Source organism: Gymnoscopelus braueri (assembly GCF_963280865.1).
Source record: "Gymnoscopelus braueri genome assembly, chromosome: 6".
Lineage (NCBI taxonomy): Eukaryota > Metazoa > Chordata > Actinopteri > Myctophiformes > Myctophidae > Gymnoscopelus > Gymnoscopelus braueri.
This window is the reverse complement of record NC_137607.1, coordinates 53,166,232-53,183,012: the sequence shown is the minus strand read 5'-3', so window position 1 is coordinate 53,183,012 and position 16,781 is coordinate 53,166,232. Positions and strand designations below refer to the sequence as shown.

General features: G+C 41.9%; 1 protein-coding gene across 6 annotated transcripts in view; it reads left to right on the top strand.

Annotated features, from left to right (window-relative positions):
• The first annotated feature begins 9,640 nt into the window (after positions 1 to 9,640).
• The window catches only part of tcf3b (transcription factor 3b), a 29,805-nt gene continuing 22,664 nt past the window's right edge, over positions 9,641 to 16,781 (top strand). For 4 of the 6 annotated variants that reach the window (XM_080430143.1, XM_080430142.1, XM_080430141.1 and 1 more), the window contains exons 1-3: positions 9,641 to 10,194; positions 13,163 to 13,268; positions 16,112 to 16,184. In XM_080430143.1, coding sequence (XP_080286269.1) covers positions 13,185 to 13,268; positions 16,112 to 16,184 — 157 coding nt within the window. In that variant the 5' untranslated portion in view covers positions 9,641 to 10,194; positions 13,163 to 13,184. Of the gene's footprint in view, positions 10,195 to 13,161; positions 13,269 to 16,111; positions 16,185 to 16,781 lie in introns of all 6 variants that reach the window. The other 2 variants (XM_080430139.1, XM_080430144.1) reach the window with 2 other exon arrangements.

Genomic DNA, 16,781 nt, shown 5'->3' with positions numbered 1-16,781 from the left:
GCTTTCTCCAAAATACTGATGCTGGGGTTTTAAGTGGTTAAATCACACCTCTTTTCCTTCCTCAATGACACCTTTGCAAACTTGGCATATGTTTGCAGACACGTTAAACCATTGGTTCTCAAAGTGGGGTCTGGGGACCCCCAGGGGTCCTTGAGGGAGTTCCAGGGGGTCCCCAGCTAAATGATGGATAGTTAGGAAACCAAATGGACCCTTATGGATCTGTAACTCAGAATGTACAAATGGAACCAAATGGACCCTAACGGGTCCATTTGGTTCCATTTGTACACTCTCGGAGTTAAATTAACATTGATTTTACAATATAAATTGGGGTCCCAGAGATAGAAATGCCATTAAATGGGGGTCCGTAGCCTAATGCATGTCAAACTGGGGGTCCTTGAAATTAAAATGGTTGAGAATCACTGCTAGAGCCGTAAAAATCGTCTCTTATCGGGGTCCCTCCCTCGCATATCTTTTCAAATGGGGGTCCGCGGGTTAATAAGTGTCAATTTGGGGGTCCTTGACATGAAAAAGTTTGAGAATCACTGCATTAAACCAGTGCTTCTCAATCATTTTTGTATCAAGGATCCCCAAATTGCAAGGTTGTTTCGAATGTTTTTCTACAAGCTCACAGCATGCTGCATCCCCAATTTGTATTTGTATGAAATAGGGTGTTAAAGTGTTTAAACTAAATTAACACATTTCGCTGGGGACACTCTGAAACCCCCTCAAGGACCCCTGGGGTCCGCGGGCCCCACTTTGAGAACCACTGCATTAGAGCACTTCTAACCTAACCTGTTTTTTCCTTTGTTAAGGTTTTGTGAATTTATAAATTGGTTCTTCAAATCTCCCAGAAGGTGGCAGTATTATCCCTGCTTTGAACTATTCCAGCATGAAATAATCCCTGTGGTGCTGCTACACATCACTGCTCTCTCTCTCTCTCTCTCTCTCTCTCTCTCTCTCTCTCTCTCTCTCTCTCTCTCTCTCTCTCTCTCTCCCCCCCCTCCCCCGCCCCCCTCTCTTGCACACACATGCTCCCTCCCTCTCTCTTTCACACACGCACCACAGCACAGACTAACTTGCTGTTTTACATCTTGTCAGATACATAAAAATGGACACAAATGCAGTCATGCTTAAAATTCAACTCATATCTCCCACATAGATAAACCAGCGTCACATCCAGCACATTTTGTTCGCAAATACAATGTGCTTTGAGCTGGAAGTACTTCAGTAGCCTAGTAGCTACTGTGCTCCTGTCAATAATGTTGCTCTTTTTATGTGAAAGAGTGTTAAACAAATTGAGCGTCATCTTTGTTGTATTTTGTGCATAATGCCCTTGATAGAAGGAAATATATGTCTGTTGGTGTCAGACCCATGTATCCCTTTTCCCTAGATTCCTCCCAGAAGTCTTGACTGCAACCACAGGCCTGTTGTCACCCTGTCTTCCTGTTTGTCTCAGAAAGTCTGTCTCCCTCAGGCCGTCCTGCAGGGTGACAGAGGTCATGGAACAGCTCATTAACCTCACCCCAACAGCCCACATATTGCTCCAGTCCCCAGGCCCTGCCTACACACACACACACACACACACACACACACACACACACACACACACACACACACACACACACACACACACACACACACACACATTTTATAATGCTCCAGTAATAGCAGTTAAGCTCATTGCATGAGCAGCGTGTTTTAGTATTTTGTAGATGCACACCATAAGATGAGGTGGAGAAGTGTATGAGTGCATGCATGGGTGTGTGGCGCATGCTGTGTGTGCATATTCACTACTATCATGACATTTAATAATATGTTTGTATGCCCTTTCAAGCATCTTAACTATAGGACATTCTGACATTTCCATAGTTTGTGTTGGGAAGTGAATCAGCATTTTGCCATTCTTGGAAAAACAATTCCACTCCGTATATTAGGGCACGGTGCATTTATTCAAATCCATTCATGTCGAACCTGTTGGCCAGATGTCTTGAGGCTCCAAGTCATTAATTCCTATGTTTGTAAGGTACCTAAAACACAGTGGGATATGATGTTATTTTCCATGTACATGCCCCATTGTTGCAGTCAAAACATATTGGATAAGAGGAACGGCGGCACTTCAGGGGCAGGGAGATGCCTGGGAGCTGTTGTCTGATGTCTCTGGTGGCATTATTCCCTGTGTGTGTGTGTGTGTGTGTGTGTGTGTGTGTGTGTGTGTGTGTGTGTGTGTGTGTGTGTGTGTGTGTGTGTGTGTGTGTGTGTGTGTGTGTGTGTGTGTGTGTGTGTGTGTGTGTGTGTGTGTGTGTGTGTGTGTGTGTGTGTGTGTGTGTGCGCGTGCGCGTGTCTGTGGTTGTGCACCTGTTTACTCGTGTTTGACAATGCTATGCGGCTTACATGTGAAAGCATGGGGTTTATATTGTATGTAAATGCACATGCATATCATAGTCGTTAGGGGCCATTTTAAACAAGCTACGAACGCTTGGAGATGGGTTATAATGTAAGGCAAAAGGGGGAGACACACAAACACACACACACATACACACTAGCCTCATTTTCCCCGGTACACACCTTTCTCTGGGGATATAAAAATGCCCCTGCCTCCACAAGCTGCGAGACATGAGTTTCATCCAAACTAGCTACCGTCCTCAATAAACACACGTGAGCAACTCTCTGCGGCATACATTTCCAGCTCTCTCTTGGGGTGTATTTCGTTCAGATCAGGTGTCTAAACTACTCAATATGACAATAATTAAGCAGTGTTGAAGACATGTGTTCTTTCTTATGGTGATAAGGGACATTGACCTCTAACCCATGCACCCCTGTAGCCCCACCCCACCCCCCCACCCCAATCCCTCCCTGTATGTTTCCCACCCAACACTGCCTCTCCCTGTCCCCTGTCCAACTCCCACCAGGAAGGAGAGAGAGGGGACGGGAGAGGCTTGGAGCCTAGCCTCTGGCCATCCCTCAGCCTCCCTGGAGAACAGAGGACTGAGGTACCTTTAAACCACTGCGGCAAAAACACTACCAAAACCCTGCAGTCATTAATATGCAAAAATGCAAATGAGTAGGTAATTAAGAGCTGGAGCTCTCTGGAGGCTCTTTGATTGCTAATGAATTCTAATCTGCAAAGAAAGGGGGGAGGGGAGGAGAAAAAAAGAGATGAAAGAAATAAGGGAAAACAACGAAAAAAGAGAACCTCACCCTAAATTTTTGTCATAGCCATAAGTTTGCGTGCCAGAGATGTGGGTTTGATGTAGATTATTAGCCGTCTCATTTTTAAACAATACGCAGTGACACAACGGTGTGCAATCTTCAAAATTACAATGACAAAAATGAGGATAGGTTTGTTGCATTTCCATTCACTATAAGCTTCTTAAGAAATGGCTCAAGATCTAAAAAATGTGTTTTATCAATTGGCAGAGATTACTTTATAATCAGTGAATTGCACACACAGCTAATTAGATGACAGACTCTTCTAACCTGTGCCTGCCAAAGTAAAAAGGAGATATAACATCAGATATTATAACAGTCCTTGCTTTGCTGCAGTAGCAGCTGTACTGTGGAGTAAAAGGAGATGTCATTTCATCACTTCTGCTAGCAATAACACATCCCCACTTCCACTCACACAACACAACTCATTCACTCACTCTCTCTCTCTCTCTCTCACACACACACACACACACACACACACACACACACACACACACACACACACACACACACACACACACACACACACACACACACACACACACACACACACACACACACACACACTGCTGTTATTGTTGTTCCAGTGCTCCCACGACACCAACAATCTCTGTCTCCCTCCCCCACACACGCTCACATCTATCTCCCTTTCACTCTCCAAACCCCCCCCCCCACCCCCCCTGTCCTGGGCAGCCCTGACATGCCTACTTCAATTGATTTAGAGTCAATTCAGTTCCTGATCTGATTGTTATCATATGACTTTCTGCACACCTCCCACTCGATATGAGACAACTGTATTATTTTCACACTGAATGTCAAGAGATAGACGTCTAAAATAGGAACGATTTTTCGACTTTGCCAGGAATAGCCCTTCCCTCTCCACCACCCGCTTCCTCTGTTGTTTTACTTCATCTCTCAACAAGAAATTCTGCCTCCTAAGTCATGTTTCCATACCCCCCACCCCCACCCTCTTTTTTTCCCCAGCTACCTTCATAGACCTATTTCTCCTGTCTTCTTTTCCCGGTATTTGCTCTCTTCCTCGGGCATGCGGTCTGGTGGTGTATGGTCGGTTCTGAGGTGGCTGGTTTTGTAAACAGGAAGCTGATGTCCTGTTCAGAGTACCTGAAGCATGGGTGGCAGAACAGGGGCAACCCATGGAACTGCAGTGCACAATAATGGGATTCCAAGATGGCAGGGAGGGGCCCCATAAAACCACAAGAGAGAACAGGGCCAGGCAGTGTCCAGGAAAACCGGTGTGAAATGAGTCTACAGGGAGGGCTAAAGGATTCTTGATGCAGTTTTCTTTCCCTTCATAAATAGATTGGTGATCATGGTGTTTGTGTGTGGTATACAGTGTTCAGTCTAGCCCTGAAATGTTTTGGTTGGATTCATCTCATGGTCAAGTCCGCAAACTCATTATTTCTTCTGGGATAAGAAATAATGAGTTTATAAAAAGGTTATTGTTTAGTTTAGATTGTGTTTAGTTTTGTTGCTGAAGATGTTGCATTTGTGTGTATGTGAATGCTGGGATCTCATCTCTGTGTCCCTGAAGATATCAACTGTTTTCCAGACATGTGCGAGTTCAAGAAGGTGTGTTGTCTTTGAGCCATCCCAAAACAATTGCACTCTGCGGTGCATGTTTTCTAAGCCCATGTTTTTGTTACAAATAGGTTAGCCTAACCTTGTGGATTACAGCCGTGTTTAGATCACTCACTCCACTCTCCACCACATTTTGCTGTTGTCTAATAAGTTGGAGACAGTCCGAGTTTGGGTGTTTTCTGCCAGGCGAGCTGTAATAGGGGGAAGAAGCTTGACGGGAGTCAGTTTATCATGAGCACGAAGAGCACAACAGATAGATCCCCCCTGTCTCCTCCCCTTCAGCACAGAGCGACTCAGAGCATGGGCGCTCAGCCAACACTATCAATCTATCCGCCACTACCCCCAGCCTCTAACTCTCGGCTTCCAAACGGGCATGGAATGAATCATACCACAACTACGTGAAGCTTTTACGCTTTTAAACGTACATTCGATGTGAGTGAAAGTCAGTTTGTTGTTTTCTCCATTAATGACATTCTTGCAAGTGGCTGTCATAATAACCCAGTAACAAGTTGCAGTGTTTGGGAGGGGCTGGGGGTTTGAGAGGGGGGATTGTCGGTCTTCTTGGCCTAGTTTTCTTCTCTGATCAGAAACCTATGTACCTCTGCCCTTCCCCCACCAAACCCAAACCTAAGCTTTTACCATTACTGGCAATTGGCTGAGAGAGCAGGCTCAATATGGAAAGAGGTGAGAACCTTGCCTTGCCACAGAGCTGTGTGTAGGGGGTGGGGGGCGTGTTGGGGGTGGGGGGGTATATAGGCCTCTGTGTGTGTGTGTGTGTGTGTGTGTGTGTGTGTGTGTGCGTGTGCGTGTAGGAGGCAGGTGGTTGTCGGGGTACATAGGCCTGTGTGTGTGTGTGTGCATGCATGTGCGTGCCGTGCGTGTGTATGTGTGTGCGCGTGATTTAACCTGGGGATGTGATGTGGTTTGGCTTGCATGACTGGCTTCCTATACACTGAGCAGGATGGAATAGACAGCTCAGTGTTTAGTACAAAGAGGCGTAGGTAGGAGTCAGGTAGACAGATAGGATAGCTAACCCATCACACTTTGTTAAGTGGTAGGACTGTAAGTTCAATATCTACAATGTTAACACTTACATTGTTAGTGGTGCAGAATTCAGGGAAACACACATTATATGACATATGTTTTACATCAGCATTGTCCCCCTACAACAAAGCATTCCTCTTCTTTCTTCTCATTTAGGCCAGCAGTACTGATTGAAAAAGATTAACGCTGGATTAAATAATTAGCACACATTAGTACATGCTGTTATTATGTGACTGTATGTGATTCTAAAGATCTCCACCGATAAATATTTCATTAATATGCACAAATATATGACCGATTAGCACCAATGTGCCAAACATATGCTAATTTTCCATGTGCATCTGTCGTTAATTACAGATTTGAAGCGGGAATGGCTTGAAGGAAGCTACGAGGGCATATGCAGAATCCAACCCATTGCACACATACTGTCCATTGTACTGTGGATGAATTTTGAGATTAAAGCCTAATTTATATTTTGAGGTTAAGTTTTTTTTTGTTGTGGTCATGATGTGGCCTCATGATGTATCATGTATCATGATGTGGGAGACACATGGCAATTTACCCATCGTCCAGTGCATATGACATATTAATTTCACACATTAATTTGAGGTTTCCCTAAATGCTCACTCCTGTCTGTCTTATTTTTTTTTAAATTATTTTTTAAAACAGCAAAATGCTTTATTTGCAATGTTAATAGCCAACTTTTATTTTAAATCCACCATGTTATGGGCACATGCCTATTAAGCCAAGATGCGTCCAGAGACAATTGATTGCAACTGGCAAATCCATTTTGACGCCAAACTCGCTGCCATTTAACCTCGCCTCATTCATTGCATTCTGTGTTCCTTTAATTGGAGATTCTCTGTTATTTCTTTTTCTTCTCATTCTTCTGCTACCCCCTCCCTCTCTTCAGCCTCACTGCCCTTGTACATGCTCTCCATGTCAGACCCAGCTGTTACTACAAACTACTTGGAGGGCTTACAAGCCTCATTGCTAATACTGACAACAGCAGTATTCTTACTCAGGGCCCCGACGTCTACTGGAAAAAGTAGGAGCGATTTTTCTGTCTCTCCTAGAAATTCATTTCCCAAACAGATGTTTCCATCTGTTCAAATATAATCTCTTGATTAATACATTTCCCAAATGAAAGGATTCGAAATCAGTGAATAACTCAAGATGCCCTTTCTCTCATAGCTCACATTATTATGTGATTCTGCTGCTATCTTTTTTTTTTTTTTTTTTCAGTATAGGCTGTAGGCCTGTGTGTTTTGTGCGCATGTGTGTGTGTGTGTGTGTGTGTGTGTGTGTGTGTGTGTGTGTGTGTGTGTGTGTGTGTGTGTGTGTGTGTGTGTGTGTGTGTGTGTGTGTGTGTGCGTGTGCGTGCATGCATGCATGCATATATACTGTGTGGTGTGTTTGTAAAGGTATTTATGGTCCATATGTGCGCTTGTTCCAAGCAGTAACCCCATTACATTCCAAAGATGGTCCACGAGACTAATTAATTTTCAGTGTTCAGGCTTTTTCCTCACCCAGGGGACCCTCATTGGATTATTTACCTATATGTCCTATTGACAGCCCTAGTAACTTCTGCAAACAGACAGATTGAGGCATTAGACCAGGAATTATAATACTGTTAGCATACATTTGCATTTTCAGTGGCTCAGTTTTACGTAAGCCATAGGCACTTATTATCCATGCAGCTACAGTGATTCAAACATTTTCTGATGATATCCACCGGTTGATGCTACAACGTAGGCCTGTTTCAGATGATGTTCGACCAGATATCAGCAAATGATGTTTTTCCTAAACAAAATACGTTTTAAATGCTCTTATCATATTGTAAACAGAAAATGGTAATTCATTCAACTAAGTTTGCCCTCAGCTTCACAACAGCAGCTGTCTCTAACACCCACATACAATTTTCAGGTATTGTGTCATTTATATGTGAACCATTTCACATGTTTAAGGTTGAATACTTGAAAGTACTTTTCACTGGAAATGTTTTGCTGATTTAAAAGTATACTATTGCAGAGTGGATCATATAATGGTCATAATCTAGGTTTATCAATGTTTTTTGGTCCCTGTATAAGCCAGTGGTTCTCAAAGTGGAATCCAGGGACTCTCAGGGTTACTTTTAGGGGGTTCTAAATTACAAGTTTGTTAACTCTGACAGTATACAAATGAACCCATTTGGTTCCATTTGTATACCTACTGTATACTGAGTTAAGGGGTCCTTGAAATCTTAAAGTTTGAGAACCACTGGTATAAGCTCATGGGAACAGCCTAATACTATTGCCAAGTTCCTGATGACCATCAACTATGACCCCCCCACCCCCTTCCCCCGCAATTTTAACTGTTCTTTCTTTCACTATATTTCTCTCTCCCTTCACTCTGTGTCACCTCCTCCTCTCTCCCCTCCCCCTACATTCATGCTCTCTGTTATGATCCCCTACTCTGTGATCCTATACTCCTTCCATTCCCTCCTATCCACTCACTCTGCACTGGAGCAGGAACAGTTACTGGGGATACCTTGGTTTTATGTTTCTGGGCAAACAAGACGAAAAAAGGTAATGTAAGCGGAAATGTTCCATCCTTTTTAGCATCAGGAGTGGTTAACATGAAATTGTACTCCTAGATTTAGTTTTTCTTTTATAAATGTCATATTCTTGGGTTTGAAACTTTATCTTGACAAAAGAGGGAAGCAAAATGTGTTTACTCTAGACTGGGTTGGCATTTGGTAAATTACAATGGATTATACAGTAGCATGTTCCGTTTTTGCCATTTGATTTTCTTGTAGGCTATATAACACAAATACAATACTGGACTTTGAATGAAGTCAATCTATTCCACTAGTTAACTAGTGTAACAGGGGCCCTTTTGTCACATGCAGCAAGCTCATGTCTTTTTATGATCTATTCTAACCCCCAACGTAAGGACTTATAACAGCACTGTTATGCCATTGTAATAGTTTCGAGACAAATTTTAATGTAGTAGTTGCAAATGACAAAACAATCCGGTGTAGCGTTGTGTTGTTGGCCACGTTCATAATAACAGCAAAAGCGGTCACACCAACCAAAGCAATAAAATGATGTCAGCGCATAGCCCCCCTCAGCCAGCCTCCCTGAGCACACAGGGAAAGTGAGCGTCAAGAAGAGGGAGGGTCAATGTTGCCATGTCCGCTTATTACAAGCGACTTTGGGCTAGTTTTTCTGTAAAGTTGCTTGTAAATATTGGTTAGTTGCGGGGTGCGTTTTCTTAGGGTTGTTTCTAAAGTATAGTTGCTTATTTTGGCTTGTTTCCTATTGTTGTTTAAACCAGTGGTTCTCGAACATTTTCATGTCAATGACCCCCAAATTTATATATATTTAATTGTAGTAGACCCAATCTTCTGAAAATATTTTGTGCCAGGGACCCCCATACAAGATTTTGTGGTTTTGAAAATATTCCTAAATTTTCACCTTTTCTCAAGATTTTTTCTTTAAAAATACCAGATCTATAAGCTCAGTTGTGAGCTTATATTGTAGCCAATGTATATAGGGCTAGAGTGCTCATGTGGCCTACAGTCGCTTCTTTTGGCCTTGTTTTCACAGACCTCGTTGCTTGTTTGTTTCGCGCGATCTGGCAACATTAGGGAGGGTCCATTCACGGACGCCCATTGGTCCGCACGTCTGCCAGTCAACTATATCTCCCTTCTCATTGGCCAGACTCCCTCGGATTTATCGTTCCATCTCAGCCAAGCTGCTGTGTGTAATCGCAGCTAACTTTCTTACGGTAACTCTCCGCCGGACAACATAGTGCTATACTAGTGCCCCGTATTTTTGAAGCGAGGCGTTTCGCAGCGGAGAAAGACAAGAGCTTTTAACGTTGGAACGTTACACAAGATTTCGGATTCCGGTTTTATCTGGGGTACATTTTCTGTACCTTTTTCCGAAAACAGCCCTCAAAGGCGTTTGAAATCGGACACCAGCCTGGCTTTGAGGCCCTCACTTTTTTTTGTGGCGGAGGGATACGTTGTGTTGCGTCTGACAATGTGGACGGAGGTGGTGAAGATGTCTACCAGAAGAATGAAATCATCTCAATTGTAACAACAAAAAAGACGCGAGATCAGTAACTATAATAGATTTGTTTGCACGTTCGACTTCGCTACATTGTGTCGAACACGTGGGTTAACTGTGCGAAAATACAGCTTTTAGTAAGGAAAAGGAAGACATCCACGGCGATCCGATGCGTTTCATACACTGAGGGTCGAAATTCTCCCCGAAGTTTTATGTTTTTTCCCTCTTGCCGAGTCGAAGCCTTTCTTTTTTTTTAACTGTTGGATACCAGACGTTTGAAGAGGAAAAGGTAATAATTACTCGCTTATTATTTTCGGTACATTTGCATGAGTGTGAAATGTTTACATGTAGGTGTATATATTGTGAGTGCCTTCCAATTTTTTAGAAAAGTTTTCGGGAATGTGTGGTTAAAGCGGGGGATGCAAGTTTTTGTCTGGTTTGAGGTGGTCGAGCCCAGTGTGTGATGATGGTCTCCTTCACCGAGACCACGAAGAAGAGGAAATTACTCCTTTGTTCTACACAAAAACACCCCGCTAAACGTTACTTCTCTACAACAAGCCGCACTTTGATTTTTTTGTTACTCCTCCTTTGTGTCCTTTTTCCACTCGCCCAACGACCAGAACAATAGGAATATGGAATCATTAGTAGCCTAATGTTGACCATTTTCCAACTTTCAGTTGTGCATTAATTTTTTCGCTACACCTCAACCAAACTTTATTCTCTATATTAAAACCCCCCAATTGGCTAATCTTTAAAAGAATTCCTTTATGGGACTTGCCTGCTCACAGGCGAGACTTTAATTTTATTGCACATTTGGCAGGAAATTCCTTATTCCCCCCCCACCACCCCCAACCCCCACCGTCTGAACTCCCTCATAATGCACAACTTGAACCCTTAAAAAAATCATTTGTTGGTCGCTGAAGTTGGAAACATAGTTCCTTTTTTATATACACTTGGATCTCAGGGAACAGCACGTGTATTTTACAAGCACAATTGTCTGATTTGTCCATGTTATTTAGCAGATAGACGACATTGTTGGTCCTCTTTTTTGATAACACGAGGACAATTTTTAGGGACTAGTTCAAAACACAATAGTGACTGGGGTTAGTTGTCAGTAGGCTAATGCTCATGGTCCTGGATGTGGCCTAGTCCAGAGTTGACCATGTAGTCATGTTTACACCGTGTATCAGCATTATGTTTACGTCCATTGTTTAATTCCGTATGAAGGGAAGTCGTAGAGGCCCATTTGCTTATGTTTTAGACGCAAATACGTTACATTTGTGTCTTTTAGTAGTATAATTTGTAGCAACTGTTGACTGTCTTTCCCATTGAGCACAAATACTCCTAGTCGCTAATATGGTGATAACAATGTGGTAATCACACATTTACAGTCAACATATTTATCATGTTTTACCGTTTCTCTTAACTAAAATGTACCCATGCCTTCTGTGCACATTGGTATTTTTTTCAATTAAAAAAAAAAAGAATATTACAATGTTAACACATTATTACACTAATAATTTCAGGTTTATTAAGGGCATATAAAGGGGGGCTTGGATAGTCTACATTTGGAGAGCATCGTCACACGCTCACTTACGTAGGCCTACACATCATTCGGATGTGTTTGCTCTCATGACCAGTGGTTAAATGTAGTAAAGTTCTTGTTCCAAATTAAGCATCCGTTTCAACACGCGAACCAATGGTTTGTTTCACCCTAGGAAATACAGCCTCCTTTGTGAAAGAGCCCTCTCTGGTTTGTGTGGGTTGACAAAGACCCCTAATCTTTTTCCTCCTTCAAATATTGATCCAACAGTTGCAGAAGATGCCATTTTGTCACCACAAGTCATACTCTTTTTGCTTTGCCCCTTTTTAACTGTCAGATGTCTCCAAATATTTGGAAATAATAGCTTGGCTATTAGCATGGCTAAAAACATTTTTAGCCATGTTTGACCAATTGTATTTGCCCTTTTATTGGTCACCTTATCCAAAAGTTAAGAAAAGACAATCAAAGACCATGCCTATCATATTTACACTTAGGCATGTGTGTTGTGTTTGCCCACTTCCTTTCCCCGTCTCAAGGTTAGATTACTTATGCTAGTCTGCATTCACAAAACCTAGTCTGTCCTGGATGGCATATGCTGAAGCATTGCTTCTTAATTTTCCTGCATTTGGGAAAAGGGATTTTACGCTTAGACCTGAGACTTTTGTCTCGTCTATGTATACACAGAAGTGTGTGTCCCCCCCCCCCCCCCCCCCCCCGTAGTGATATCAAGTCCTTGTTTGCGTTTTTGTTAATTATATTAGCTTGAAGCCCTTAATTTTATTAATTTTTTTCCATTGCGACAACAAATTATGCTAGTGCTGGATTACCAAAGAGGCTGTAAAAGCACACCACCTGTTGGTGTCCCAGTGCCTCTATTCCTCCACTCGCTCTCCACCAGTTCCTCTGTGAGGCATGCAGAGCCACTGCTCAGCATCAGAGAGCTGCCTCAGGCTTCCGTTGGAATGCAAAACAGGGTAAATCCAGTATTCATGCTCACTGTGTCATTTGACAAGGTTCCTTCTGAGTTGACATATGGTAATTTGGTAATGACGTGCTTGCATACAGTCATTAACTCTGCCTTTCACCCCTATTTCCTTGGGCTAACAATAGTCCCAATTATGTCTGTAATTGTAAATGTATTACATTATCTTTTATGTTGCAATGAGTGATCGACGTATGCGTGCATGATTTGCAAGGGTTGCGTGAAGAAAGACAAATTTTAAGTGATTACTTGGTAGTTATTTGACTAAAGGCAGCATATTCATCATTACGTGTCATTGTATTTTTCTCTGCCTGAATGGAAAGGCAGCATCTGAGGGAAATTCTCCTCACTCAGGGAATGTTATCAAAATGATAATAATTTGGGCACAGTGTTATTTATGTTGAGAATTTATAAATTGCCATGTTCTAAGTTCTGAAAGACAGATATTTGTGGTGGACCTGAGCGGCTATGGATGTTGTCGCTTTAGGGAAAGTTCATTAAATTCACCTGCTCCTATGAATAGTGTTGACATATTCCCAGTATTTTTAGGACATGAAGGAGCAGCCTACATGGCTGCCCTGTTTATGGTTTTTAAGTGATCTAACCAGACAGTGGTAGTTTGAATCAGACAGATTGTTGTTGTCCCCCCCTTTTTTTATAACCACATTTAATGTGTGTACTCACTGTGGTCTGGTGCCATTAAACATTGGTATCTGCAAATCTCTCTCGTAGGGTTTATTAGAGACTGAAGGGCATGAACGAGCAGCAGCAGCAACGAATGACTGCGGGAACAGTGGGAACAGACAAGGAACTCAACGACCTCTTGGATTTCAGTGCGGTAAGGCAGTGGGATAGGGGTCTTGGGGTGCGGGGGGCAGTGGGATGGGTGGTCGGGGTGGCAGTGGTGGGATAGGGGCCTGGGTAGCAATGGGATAGGGGTCTGGGTGGCAGTGGGTTAAGGGTCTCGTTGGGAGAGGTAAGGATGGGGAGGCAGATGGACTTGAGACGTGGGTAGTGGGAGGGAGAGAACATGATAGAGGTCTGAGTCAGAGAGGTGGGTACAGGAATGAGTGGAAGGTAGGGTAGAAGTTGGACTGGAAGAGAGGGAGAGAGAGACGGCAGTCGGGTGGGATGGGTACTGTAGTGGGGTCATGGGGGAGTTTGCATGAGTACGTTCTTCTGCCTTTGGTCAGTTCTGATTTTAAAAATAGGAATGGCAATGATTTTGACATCTGTCATATCTAGCATGGCAGGATGCGGCACACTTTTGTTTCCATCCCATTTAAAAGACCATACAGGCGGTATTGTATGTTTAGCCTGTTGACTACGACTCATGGTGTAATTTACATTACCCGACCATTTTCCATATTACAGTTTGTTATATTTTGGAATAATTGCCAGGTTACCAGATTTTTGCAACTTTCAAGTGGTAAATCTACCATAAAATGATCAGCTTCTCCGAATGATATTTCTTTGCTGTTAACTGTTTCAGTCGTAAATCAATCTTTTCTCTAAAGTATTTTCCGTTAGATTTTACAAATCAAACTACACTTTAAACCGCGTTAATATGAAATCATAACATAACATTGACAAATAACCACATAATATTTACATACTAGTGTGTTGGATTACCTATCTCAAACAAATTTCAGATTGCTGCATGTGGATTTTCATACCGTAATGAAATGAGTGGAAACCAATGGCATTCCTTGAGAATGAAGGAAAAAATAACTACCGTATGCTTTGGAAAATGGTCGGCAGTAGAGCATACCATGAGTCATAGTCAATGAGATAAAATGCAATACCAATCGTATGGTCCTTTTTAATAGATGGATGAATATTTAGCTAATTGTAGGTATATTTCAGAGGTTTTTTTTTTTTTAGAAGAGAGGGTTCCTGCATTTATAGATAGATAAGTTACTCAGTTGTGTATACCGACTCCACTCATTCACCAGTGGGTAATGGGAACTCTGTGCTACTGGGAAATCACACCTGCTATTCGGATAATGCAAGAGCAATATGTTACGATACATAATATCTAAGTATCTTTAAAAAGAAAACAGCACAGATACTTGAAGTAACGTTAGAACTGAACGGTAAAATCTATAATTCAATTTCTAAACTTTCGGAGTTGAATAACAGTACAGATGTTACTATGTGTAGGACCGTGAGAAAACCTGAGTCACCAGGACCAAATTCACACCAACTCTTCACTGCTACAAGCAATTCAAGAGACTCATTTATGATATAGGATCTGGGCCTGAGAATGAGGGAGATGAATTTCTTTTAGTGTTATTTTATTTTCAGTACTGAGGAAGAGTTCCCCCCCCCCCCCTTGTTTTTTGTTTTGTTCAAAGCACACACAATTTGATAGCTGATTATTATCACGGCAATGCTTTTAGAAGTATTCTCCAGACATCCGTTCGGCAGCATTTATAGTTGTTTTTTATTCACCTGTGTTTTTGTTTGTTTTGATGCCTTTGTTAAGCTGTGTGTTGACATCCGTTCTCATAGGACCAATGAAGCAGCAATGGCAGGTTTCTCCCCTTCTCTCTCTCTCTCGCTCTCTCTCTGTGTCTCCTCTCTCTATAAATTGAATAGCTGGGCAAAACTAAATTGTGTGTTATAGATAATTATTATGTATGGAGGGACAAAAGGTTATTTTAAACCATGAATCATAATGAAGTAAATGTTTGTCAGCCGACCTAATATCGCTTGAGGTTTATTTTGACTAACTTCAGTTAAAAGTACTGAACGTGGCGGCTGGGTCATTGAAAACCCTATGATGTGTTTAAGATTGAGAAACTCCAGTTGTAGCTTTTTATTTAGGAAAGTCAATTAAAATGGATGGTTAGGATGTGGCTGTTGCATTGCAGCTCTTTTATGGTGCTCATGACATGCTAGGCGTGTCAACAGCCCTACTAAAGTAGTTGTTTTCATTGCCTTTACAACAAAATCAACAAGAGGAGTGGTCATGGGGGGGAAAAGTCCCTTTTATGCTGAGGGTTATGTTTGACGCTTCCTTGTTGGTTGGTTCTAGATGCTCAGCATATACAGTGTATATATGTGTGTGTGTGTGTGTGTGTGTATATATATATAGATATAGATATAGATGTATATAGATATAGATGTCATATTTACCAAATGCAATATTTATTTATGAAGGTTTTCCTTAACTGATACACCTTCTGCTATATATGAAAACAAAGCTGGTAAAGCAAACTTGTCATCAGATACAGTGGTTTATTTTATGTTCAAGGGTTGGCATATTGCAATGGCCTAGATACCAGAAAGTTACCACAGTGTGGTTTCAGGTGTTACATGCCACCGGAAACATTGGTGAACTAACATTTTGAGTCAAATGATCTATCTGTTCACCAATGTTTCTACTAGTCAAATATTTTGACCACAGAATTACATTTCTAAGAGTGTTTGAGAGGGTCTTAACACCTGTCATTTTTGTAAGAGAAAGGAGTGTAACATTTCTCAAATGGTAAAGCTCCTAGTATGAAAGGAAGTGTGATATTTATAGGCTCTTCTTTCACTGGGGGGGAGGGGGGGTTGATCAATGAAGTCATACATAAAGTGACAAAGTATTTCATTTGGCTGGGTGAAATTAGAATGTGTGAAGTGCATCAACTGGTGTTTTGTTACTTAGCATTTCCTCTCTCCATCTTGTAGATGTTTGCACCTCCTGTAGCCAATGGAAAGCCAAGACCGACGACGCTCGCTAGCAGTCAGTTCAGCGGATCAGGTAAGATTCCCTCCACAGTGCAGAACACCTATAGAATCCTCCGAGACCACATTATTTTTGCTGCATTCTTTATTGGGCATCAAACATGAACTAATTAGTCATGAAGAAGGATTAAACATCTCCTTTTCTAAATACGATCATTTCAGTTTTATCAACCATTTAGCTGTTCACCTGTCTTTGTACTTAATGTTTATTGACATGGCTATATCCTGCATGGAATATACATTTGCATTTGCTTGCTCGCCAAAAGTGCTAACTGCAGCATGTGCCATGAAAACGGTGCTTATTTATTTAACACATCAAATGGAAAGAAATTGCTTGCATTCGGCATTTTCACATTTTGAACCTAGCCGGAATCCGGAAAAGAAATATGCATGTATTTAACCTAGGCAGGATGAGGAAAGCATGTGTATATTTTACTGCTGGGTAGTAAGCTGTCTAGAGCCTCACTTTGATGGGAGTTCTTGTTAGGGGACATGCAACAGCTTGCTCCATGCCTGTATGTGTGGTGGTCTCTCCTGTTAAATCCTCTTTCTTTATCTATCCAATGTGAGTCATACAGCCCGAGGGATTTGGCCATCTTAAGTGTTTTTAACA